The following is an 11,776-nucleotide window of genomic DNA, read 5'->3' as shown; positions in this document are numbered from 1 at the left end:
GAACAAACGACGTCACACGGCTCTTGATTACTCAATACTCATGCACCGGGATCAATACTCATAACGAAACTTGGTATAGTCCTTTTGTAGACCGTCGACGACCCTGCATTTTATCCTTAGTCATTTTAAAAATATAACGTTTATGGATAAATTCTTATCTACATCGACTCGAAAGCATTTGATATACTTATAACGCTTGATTCGCTAGATGTGCAAATTGTTGGCCTTTTGCTAAACATACAACTTCCCTCCCCAATCCTGCCAAGTTGCGTACCAGCCATTAATTTGTGGGTAAGACATGAGACATTAATATATTCACTCAATTTATCGATATTATGATAAAAATATTTAAAAATTCGACGTTTACGCCAGAACCAAAGCGATTCTTTTGTCATACTGACACTTGTTTTAAAAATCTATGTGTTATATATGTTCTAGTATTAGATACTATTTTCTTTTAAGTCATGCATTTATCTTGTGTACGCTTATTTTTGTAATCTTTTTTTAAATAAAATATTAATAAATATGAAGTTTTATTTTTAGCATTAAATAATAATCACCAATAACCTGACATTAGATTGTTTACTACAATTAGTTATTAAGGCATCTCAATAATCATGGTTGTGTTGTATGACATTTACACATTACTTAAATACACGTAGAAAACGTCAGTGGCTACTATTGGAAAGCATATTCTACTGATAGGATGCATTTCTACCAGGCAAGTCATTCAACTACATACAAAGGTACTTTAGGCCAAATTATTGTGACGTTTAGGTAAAAATAGTCACATACCGTTTTACTAGGGTTACAGAAAATCGTTACGACGCGTTGATTAGGTGCACCAAAATCTCCAAAAGTTGCGTTATAACGTATTTCATTTATTTTTGGTTCTAATTTTTCAAGCCTTATGGTTATTGGGCCAGATGGTTGGTATCTTATGGTAGATATTCCTAATGAGAAATATCTTCACCCGCAAATCATCCTACAACTCATCTGCTCATAGTCAGAAGACGATTGCACGATGCTCTCTATGAAAAAAAGGGTGCGCGTACTTATGTACGCGCGTAAGGAGTTATACTTCTTTGGCATTATTAAAAATAGTTTTTGATTGCATGCAAATAATTAATTACAATTAAATAATCAAAGACTGTAAAAGGAGTCATTATAGTCAATAAAGTTCAGTTTACATTTGAAAAATTAAATAAATAAATATTTATTATTATTCGAATGTTGTTTTTAAATTATGTCCAATGCCATAGCATCTTCCGTGGGCAACTTCATTCTGTTAATTTTGTGTCACGTTGCGCGCGTATATTAAAATTTCACTCTCATCAATTTTTCATAACGCGCCTAAAGAAGTATAACTTCAAAATAAAAAAAATTGAAGCCTGCTCCACAACTAAGTTACTTTTGCTGTCTTCGTGGCTTAAGTGTACACAGCATAAAAATAAATCCGGGGTTCATAGAGGAAACAATTGTTTTGGGTTAATAAAAAATAATAAAACTGTATGCCTATTGGTGTAACAATCTGTTAAATTACTACCAAGTATTGATTGTTTAAATATCAAATATGGCTTCTCAATGTACTGTAAGGGGAAATTAAATGACAATTTAATATCCAAATTTTATTTTGCGACTAAACATTTATTCTTAACATCTCAATTAATATCCAGTAATAATCATTCCTTTCTCTACTTGCGCAGCTTTTTCTTTGTCAGTCAATAACTCTATCAGAGATAGTCCAAACCAATAGGCCGTGCCGGGACCCTGAAAAGTTTAGGTTTAGGTTAGGTCTAATAAAGTTTAGGGATTGTTATCCTCATTAAAACTTAACATATAAGTAAATAATTAAAAAAAATATTATGTTTATGAGAAAAAAATTTGATAGAGGAAAGCTGCAACTCCCAATGTGTTAAAAAAGTAAAAATAGTCAAAACCTGGTATGTGACTAAGCTTTCAAACATTAGCACTAATGACATAATGTTAACCTAAGCTTAGCAAGTTAGATTTTTTATATTCATTTGAAAGTCCCAGATGTTCATATTACCTATGGTTCTATGCTTAAATTCCACCAAGTTTTGGGATGGTAAGGACAGAAGTTTTGTCAGTTACTTGTCTTAAAAAAGGTCTAATGCAGAAATAAACCTCTTGGGTATATGGGGGTTAAATAAATGTCATGTAAATATACTTTACCCGGCTAGTAACAAAGTTCCCATCAATAACAACTCTTTCACCCTCAATGTATGTATAATCTGAAGTGATTTTGTCCTTTGTAGTCGGGTAAGATGTGATTTTCTTCCCTTTACCTACACCATGAGCTACAAATGCTGTTGGAGCTGGAAAATATGAAAACAGATTTATTAATTCTTACAAATAAAATGATAAATATGAGAATAAATATTTTTTATTATTATTGTAAGTAGATAATATACAGTCAAATAATATAAAAATATACAATTAAGTTAAATATAGATACAAAATTCAGTACAGGCACCTAAGCTTAATATATGTTATAGTATCAGTTGACTACAGACTTTACAAAACAAATTTACCTATATTTCTAGAATATTCAATGACAGTGTAAACAATTTTAGTTTATGTTTGAATATCAATTGAATATCTTTTGCTCTTCTCAAATGGTTGTATCATATACCTGCGCAGATAGCAGCAATAATTTTTCCTGATCCTTCATGCTCCTTCAGTAAAGTGCCCACAACATCAGATTTTGATAGCCGATCCGATCCTTCTAGACCCCCTGGCAGAATAACCTAAAATTGTAAAGCATTCAATGATGGGTACACATCCCATAACTATAATGTAAAAAATAAAATTAAGCTCCGTATTGTTATTTAATATTGGAAGGCCTACTTGCCTGAATTAATTTTTTTTGTAGAGATACAGAATATACATACACATATGTCTCTAATTTAAATGATTACTTTTCTTCAGTGCATGTAAACTATATTACCGCATCATACTGTGGTTTCTCAGCTAATGCATCAGCAAGTGATTTATCAGGCACCAAAGTGACTTGTCTGGAGCAAAGTACTGGTGAATTTCCATCCAAGCCAGCCATTGTCACTGATACCTGAAACAAACGTCAGATTTTTTTGAAATTTTATTGCTTATATGTAATATAATTTACGAAACCAATTATATTTATATCTGTAAAGATAACTTAAAATGTATTTAAATTTGATGAATACTTACGCCGGCTCTTCGCAGCATATCCACTGTTATCACTGTTTCCATTTCTTCAGACCCTTGGGCGATAATCACTAACGCAGATTTCGACATTTTAGATATTTTTAGGTTCCTAAAAAAGATAATTTCACAAAAAAATCAAATAAGGAACGATACTAAAATCTAAAAACCTACCTATCGAATCTTGACGATTAGATCTAAGAACAAATATTACAGTTTGAGACGATTTCACAGGGTTCTTTCTACTTTTAGGCTGTAATAAATAACGAAGTTTCAAATTAGAGGCAAAATTTCGAGGTGCCAACAAAATAAACATGAAATAGAATTTTTGTTTTTGGAATTCTTTGATGTAATAATAACACATAATGTAATAGTGAATAAATACCTATTTAAGCTGCAATGCAAACACAGAGGGTGTTACAATTCCTTTATAATGATGATATTAATTTATCCCTAATGGGAAAGGCAAAGGACTATTCATCGATAATGTTTGAATTTTCAATTTATCATCATTAGTTCTGTACTAGAAGTAGTTAAGAAGAATCCAAGAGATTGATTTAATTTTTACTCTATTCTGAGATATTTTTTCGAATTAATATAAAGCTACAAAGTTAATCTTAACAATAAATTAATATTATACCTCTATGCCTTTGTTAATTCAAATAAGGGAAAATATTAATTAGTAATTACGTATCGGTAACCCGTAGGCCGTAACTGTGAATGTCTAACCCAGTGTTACCAACTCCAATTTTAGCGAGTAGGTAGATACAATTTCAAAAGTTAGTAGTTTCCAACCATCTTCAATTCGAAAAGTAGGTAGATCTACCAACTATAATTTCGAGTTTTATATAAAATCCTACCCTAAGATGTGATACCTTTAATTCATTTTTTTTCGTAAAAAAGTAATCACTAATAGTACTGGGTGGCGCAAAAGTATTGGCACTGAAGAAATTTTTTTTTTTTATATGACATTTCCTGTCATTCTGTTGTTTAAAAATTGTGTAGTAAACAAATGTAAAGTACACTGGAAATAAACATGGACCGTTTTACTCCCCGAGAACGTGGAATAATCGTGTCAATGTTCTTACGGAATAATTCATCAGTGATAAAAACACAACGTGAATTTTGTCGACGATTTCCCCACCGTCCGGCACCGATTGGTCGCTAGACGACTAGTCCATTGAAATGTTACATTTTTTAGGCCTTACCTTGCGTTTTTTAGAGGACGCAATTTTATTTTTTTGATGTGTAGAGGGGGTCAGTGTAAAGCTAAAAACGGCTTGTCATGAGCATTGACGCACCTAGTCAACTTTAGAAATAAGAAATATTTTTACTTTTTTACTTATAACTTTTTGAATTTTGGATTTATGATAAAAAGTAACATAGACATAATTGTAGGCACAGCGATTTGCTACAAAATGTGTCTTTTCAAGTTTTATGTACGATGGATAGTTTAGGAGATATAGCCAAAAACGTGGTTTTTGGACCCCTTTATCCAAGATGGCGGCCGGGGGACATGCACGCCAACCCCACAAACTTGGAGTTAAGCTTGTATTGACCCCCCCTACATGTTCCATAAATAAAATTGCGTCCTCTAAAAAACGCAACCCCAAATGTAACTTTTCAATGGACTAGACTACTACCTACAAGTTGCTAAATTTACCTAAAAAGTTGGTAGATCTACCTAAAGGTTGGTAGAGTTGGTAACACTGGTCTAACCGCTAACGGACAACGGTGCATTACTTTTGAAGGTCAATTTCTCAAGATTTTTTTAATATTTCAAAGTCGATTTAAGGTCAAACATTTAATTGCTAGTAGTAATTATGTCGTAATCATTTTAATAATATACATTGTATGACTTGTGGGTAACTTTTCGTAAATAATTAAAAAAATTAAAATAATAATATCTTTAGGAGCACATTTATATAATTTTAAAACGGGCAACACTCAAGCCTTCGACCGCGACAGATGTTCGTTGACGTTACTCTATTGCCTTTGGAATAGTTTCCTTTCTTTCTGTTAAAAATAACGTCATTGAAATAAAAATCATGTCTTTTTGTTTAAAGTTTTAATCGGTTTTTTAATCTTGACCTTTACGCATGAATCATGTAATGTAGACTTAAACTTATATTTAGTTTTTTCTATTTAGTATAAGGTGCAACAAATGTTAAATCCTTTTAGAATTAACAGAGGTTATACTTGGTTCGTTATGATTTAACTCTTTCTCTTCAAATTTGCTCTCACAATGGATTTTGTGAAAACCGAGGATCGTGTTTTATTAGATGAAGAAAACTATAAAACCTACATGGAAAACGTGAGTTACTTTTAAGTTTATTTACCTTAGGAAATAAGATTTTGTTTCCATGGCAACAAAATACTACTGTAGTCATTCTTATCTTTATGATAACAAATTCTGATATCTGGAACAGCTGTATCGAGGCAAATTAATCTTAAATTTTTGCAACCTTTCCTATATTTTATCTTGTTGCTATAACAATTTTGAATATAAATTAAATATGTCTTTAAATGATTTTACATGTTTTAAGTAAAACCGAAAGATTTATTTACGATTTTGATTAATGTTTTCCTTATACCAAGTCATATCCAAGTAAAAAAAAATGGCTTTTGTTCTTTGATTAATCTATATTTTGTGATTACAGCTTCAAAAATCCCATCAAATTGAGAGTATGGATTACCAATATAATGTAACTATGGAACAAATACAGTTGGCTATGCAGTCTTCCTTAAATCCAAATTTAATGCATAATTTCCAATTGCCACTGTCTCCACGACAAATGTCCACACTTATGTTGAAAACCAATCACCTCTCACGCACACTAAATTTCAATGAGATACCTGCACATTTACAAAAAAGTGATTTGGAGCTTATGAATGAAATAAGACAAGATGATTTATTAAATCAAAACTTGAATAGAAACCTAGAGATGGCAAGGAATGATTTAGCTCAAAATATAAATAGGAATTTGGAGTTAAGAGCTGATTTAGCACAAAACCGAAGTTTGGAGTTAGCACGAAATGACTTAGTCCAAATAAATAGAAATGATTTGGCACAAAATTTGAACAGAAATCTTGAGTTGGTACAAAACTTCAATAGAAATATGGATTTAGTTAGGAATGATATTGAAATGCAAGCAAATTTACATATTGATACCCAAAGAATGGATATGCAGAACCCAAACATAGATATGATGAACAGAATAGACAATGACCTTGCTAATAGCCAAGAGGAAAGACGGTCACCATTATATGATAGTCATGTGCTGAAACAACATTTAGACAGATTTGATTATTCGATGAACCAGAAAATTGATCAAATATTGGCACAAAGGATGGAGTTGGGCCAACGTTTGGATCAAAGAATAGGGAATGGTATAGAGCACAGGGTTGAACAAAATGATTTGCCAATTCCTTTTTATATAAAGCCAGAACAGGAGGAAGATTTAGGATTTTATGATAATATGAGTCAAGGGCTAGCTAACACAGTCAATGGTAAGTTGTTTTAATAATTTGTAGATTTTTAAGGAGTCTTACATTGAAAATTTAATTAATTTAGAAAATGTCTAATCTTGATCAGTTCAGAATTTTTTAGGGAAAAACTTATTAAAATAAATTTTATAAAAAAATTGGTATAATTACTAATATAAACACAAATTTAAACAAAATTATATCTTCATTTTAATTAAATATATAGACATCATTCTTCAAAAACTGGGAGCCATTCACAAGTCAACAATAGTTTATAAAGTGCTTGGAGGTATTGTTTAAATCAATCCATTACACAATAATGTTACCATCAATATAATGAAAACATGACAGTAACACAAATTTATTGAATTTTTTGGACATAAGTGCCTTTTTTGATAGGTACTGGCTACCCGGCTATGGTATGCCGTGCAGGCTTTATACCATCTTTTAATAAAATGTAAAGTAAGAAGTTCTTTTCAGTCTAATATAATATATTGTTGCTTAATGAGATTTTTTATCTCTGGAAAAATAGTTTCAATTACCGTTTTAATTGCTGATCACATGTTTCAGTTCAAAATCTAAAAAAAACACAATTATTATTATTATATAGAACTATATAATACTGAATTATTTTGAATGTATGTAATTAATGCATGAATTTGAATAAATAATGTGAATCTATAATAGATGAAATGTTAATCAATAGTTTCACGTGTTTATTATCATTATTTATGAAAATTGAAAAGGTTACAATATTGTAAAATATGAGTAGAGTCGCGTTGTATGTAAATGTACATTTTTGATTTTTTAAAGCTATCATTATCTAAGACTGGTAATAATTTCAAACTAAAAATTAGACTTGACAACCGAAGAGATTTTAGTTGGTAATGCTTAAATGATTAATTCAAATTATGCCCAATCCTACCTCTACGTATTGTCAAATTGCGAGGATCATTTGACAGTTTGTTTCGCCTATTATTAGTAGTATTAGTATTGAAGATATGTCTATTCAAAGACAATACTTTGAATAGACATATCTTCAATTTGCGCGGGATAATAGATACTCGCATAAAAAACCATAAATATTTTATTTACAATTCAGTTATAAGATAGGTAAAAACTAACGCAGCAATGTTTAATGAAACCAAACTTTGGTTGGAGTTGTGGTTTTTAACAATAATACAAACTGATATCCTAAAACATCGAACGAACTCCAAAGAATCTAGAATTGTATCGCGCATGCTCCGATATTAATGACAGAAAGTCGTCGATACTCAAAAGAAATTTCTTGAATAAACTGTAGTGGTTTATGGTTAAGTGAATCAAGGCAAGTAATTCAATCAATAGAAGTTCAGTTTTTAAATTTATGAAAAATGTTTTAAACAGATTTTCTTTTTAGATTAGTCTTGAGGTTTATTTTAGAAATATAATCTTTGTAAATAACATCAAATATTGAGATTATATAAGCATATTGGTATCGTATTAAAACACGACTGGATACATGGTTTTAAATAGTACGTATCATCGGGTCGGTCGAAGTGACTGCCAAGCGTTATTAAAAATTAATCGCAATCATCTTTTTTTACTCACTTTATAATAAGAAAACCAGTCAGCTGACCTTTCTAATTTGACATTATCAAATTTTATAGATGTTGCGATGAATTTTACATGCAAATCACCTCGAAAAATAAATGATTTACGTCTGCATGATTTTTATTGTATTTTATTATTTACATATTTATTTATTTATGATTTACACGACTTTATCTTGTACTTTTTGGCTAAAGGATATCATGATTAAATTGATAAAAAAGTCGAAAAGTGTACAAAACATACATATATATATATATTATACAAACAGTATTAAAATGGTGTCTCATTGTCTTATCTGTAATTAATTAATTGGCATAGCTCTCATTCCATCCTCTGTCATTTTAATCATATTAATTGATTTTGATACATTATCGCAATGGTTGTACAGTACAGATAAAGATAAAACGTTATAAAAGATCCATCTTTTATTTATTTAAATATTATGCAGACTAGGACGCAATTTAAGTTTTATCATCTTATAGACATAACATTTATTACCAAAAAACACACACACAGAAACACACAAAATAACAATAATCAAAAAATATAATAAAGAATTAAAAATATCATTTTTGAAGTTATATTTCTTTAGGCGCGTTATGAGAGTGAAATTTTACGATGCGCGCGCACCGTGACACAAAATTAACAGATTGAAGTTGCCCACGGAAGATGCTACGGCATTGGACATAATTTAAAAATAACATTCGAATAATAATAGAATTTATGTTACACTTAATGTAAAAGAATAATAATAAATATTTATTTATTTAATTTTTTCAAATGTAAACTGAACTTTAGTGACTATAATGACTCCTTTTCCAGTCTTTGATTATTTAATTGTAATTAATTATTTGCATGCAATCCAAAACTATTTTTAATAATGCCAAAGAAGTATAACTTCTTACGCGCGTACATAAGTACACGTACCCTTTTTTTTCTTTTAAAGAACACGGTACGTTTTAATTGTGTAATGATTGAAATTGGCCCTTGCTCAGCATTATGCTGAGGAGCAGACCGTTTCATAGCGCTGGTCAGTCTGCCAGAGTCCACAGCAGCTAGTTTGCGCCTCAGTCGCAAAAAAGAAAAATAAATTATACATGTAATTGTACTGTTTAAACTAATGTACTCGTTTTTCGAGAGACGAAAGAGTTCTTAGCTATAACAATACTTATATATTTTTTTGAAGGAGCCATGTGTTTGCTTTAATATTCATCAGTTAAATTAAAATTAGGTTAAATTTATGTTTTGAAATTTAAGTCGTAAATAAAGTAAATACTTATTTGAGTTTATTAACTTTCAGGTGAAATACCACAGCAGGAACTGCAATCGCCTACGACTCATCAAGACCATATCTTCTCAGTTTACAATAACCATTTGCCCATACAAGCTCTAAATTCCTTAGAAATTTATCAGCGCCAACAAAACTATACCCAAAACTACGTAAACGAAGTGGCCAGGGACAACCCCCAAAATTTAGTCATCCATAGACAATTTGACACCCCTACCTTTAACGACGAAATAAAAAAACTGCGACAAGATGGCGGCAAATTTGAAATGTCAAAACATGAAGACCCAAAGGAAAATCTTAAACCGGATGAAAATAAGATTTTTTATTACGAAAAAAATGAGAATGATTCCAGCGTGAATAATAAAATTGATGACCTCTCAATGAATATCAAGGGGCAGTATAGCTGCTTTAAATGTAAGGAGGTGTTTCCTTCGAAGAGGATACTTAAACAACACGCGAAAAACTGCGAAAATGGTTTGAGTGTCGAAGAATTGGACAAATTAGGGAAGTTCAGTTGTTCCCAGTGTGCCTACCGGTGTCAATCACCTGCCATATTGAAAATTCACGAACGTACGCACTCAGGGGAAAAACCGTATGCGTGTACATTTTGTGACTACAAATCTGGACAGAAAAACAATGTAGCAAAACATATCCTTGTTCATATGAAGCAAAAACCGTTCCGCTGTCAGTTTTGTGAGTATCGTTGTGCACAAAAGAACAATTTAGTCGTTCATGAGCGAACACATACCGGCTATAAGCCATTTGCTTGCCCTTTCTGCGAATACCGAACGGTGCAAAAGCCAAATTTAGTCAAACATATGTACTTACACACCGATCAAAAACCATTTAGTTGTGATATGTGTAGTTATAGGTGTGTCCAAAAAACAAACCTAACAAAACACAAACAGAGACACATGAATGAGAAAGAGGGGGAAAAAGTTGATTTCAAAGTACAAAGTAAACCCTATAGACCAAGACAAAAGTCTGTCAAATGCCCTCATTGCCCGTACAAGTGTGTCCAAAAGTCTAGTTTAGAGAAACACCTCCATTTTAAACACAGTGAAGAAGGAAGAAGTGATTTTAGTGTAGGACAAAGTGAATTTTCCGCAGCTCAAAGTGAATTTAATGCTTCCCCAAACGATTTTAGTGCTGATAAAAGTGATTTCAGCGCTACACAAAATGATTTTAGTGCTGATCAAAATGATTATAGCGCTGATAAAGGTGATTTTAGTGGAAATGAAGAGTTATGTGATACAATACAGAATTTAAGTGTTAAAAAAGATACTCAGTTTGATTGCGTTGACAAAATTGTTGAATCTCTGCCGATTCAAGCATAGTCAATGTGATATAAAAATCCAAGATTATGTATTTGGCCAATATTTTTGACATAACATATGACAACTGTTCAAATCTTGGGTTTCTATATCAATACTTATTACAAACCATGGACAGTTTATACATTATTTTTATTAAAACATTTAAAAGTTAATAATAATAAAAATAGTAACCCAACAATTGGATTACATGAATAATGTTTTAAATTTTAAACTGTAGTTAAATAATTTAATCAGATGTAATAGTTAATTAAAAATAATTTAAATAATAATTCTGTCTATGGTTTGTTCCTGTCTAGTGATCTGATTTGACTTAAGTTTGTTTATGTAGATGGCGCTACAACATTCAGTTACAATTGAATTCATTACACTTAAAACACTTTTACATGGCTGGTCCAATAGAACAACTTTGTTAGTGTTGTCTAAAATAATTAGATAGCTCTGGTTATAAATAAGCAAGGTTTAAAAATTCTGTACCACCGGTATCGTTTTCACTTGTATTGGTACAATCGTACACGTACACCAATGTATCCTAATTTATGTATTCTGTCCCATGCCGCCTCTTATTATTCTTTGCAGACCGAAAGTGGGATAAGAGGTCGAAGCCCGTTAAATCTTTTTTATTATGTTGACAACACTTGCATAATCATGATACTTGATAAAACGGCAGCAACGCACTTGCGAGCCCTCTGGGAATGTGACTGTCTATAGGTATATATACGGGGGGTTATCACTTAAGATTAGGATGTAATACGTAATACTTTAATATTATGTCTCGGAGATTATTGCCCCCCCCCCCCCCAATGTAACGCGCCGTAACGTTTTTCTGTATCCAAGTACAGTACTGTACCCAAGTATAGTAAAACGT

At 31.3% G+C, this 11,776-nt stretch overlaps 2 protein-coding genes across 4 annotated transcripts; one reads left to right on the top strand and one right to left on the bottom strand.

Annotated features, from left to right (window-relative positions):
• Positions 1-1,613: 1,613 nt before the first annotated feature.
• Positions 1,614-3,974, bottom strand: LOC125055513 (protein dj-1beta-like). Of its 3 annotated transcripts, none has more exons than XM_047657975.1 (6): positions 3,848-3,974; positions 3,214-3,319; positions 2,972-3,091; positions 2,657-2,771; positions 2,197-2,339; positions 1,614-1,770 (listed from the first exon to the last, which is right to left on the bottom strand). In XM_047657975.1, exons 2-6 carry the CDS (start codon positions 3,298-3,300, stop codon positions 1,666-1,668), a joined length of 570 nt encoding a protein of 189 aa, XP_047513931.1. In that variant the 5' UTR covers positions 3,301-3,319; positions 3,848-3,974; the 3' UTR covers positions 1,614-1,665. The 3 variants fall into 3 exon arrangements, with proteins under 3 accessions (XP_047513931.1, XP_047513932.1, XP_047513930.1); XM_047657976.1 differs by lacking the exon at positions 3,848-3,974 and adding an exon at positions 3,593-3,801; XM_047657974.1 differs by lacking the exon at positions 3,848-3,974 and adding an exon at positions 3,419-3,539 and having other exon boundaries at positions 3,214-3,321.
• Positions 3,975-5,196: 1,222 nt separating this feature from the next.
• Positions 5,197-11,516, top strand: LOC125055277. Its single transcript, XM_047657666.1, has 3 exons — positions 5,197-5,521; positions 5,868-6,717; positions 9,587-11,516. The coding sequence occupies exons 1-3, from the start codon at positions 5,453-5,455 to the stop codon at positions 10,909-10,911; spliced, it is 2,244 nt and encodes a 747-aa protein (XP_047513622.1). The 5' UTR covers positions 5,197-5,452; the 3' UTR covers positions 10,912-11,516.
• Positions 11,517-11,776: the final 260 nt, after the last annotated feature.

Source organism: Pieris napi, chromosome 13, assembly GCF_905475465.1.
Source record: "Pieris napi chromosome 13, ilPieNapi1.2, whole genome shotgun sequence".
NCBI classification, from domain to species: Eukaryota; Metazoa; Arthropoda; class Insecta; order Lepidoptera; family Pieridae; genus Pieris; species Pieris napi.
This window is presented reverse-complemented; position numbering and strand designations above follow the sequence as displayed.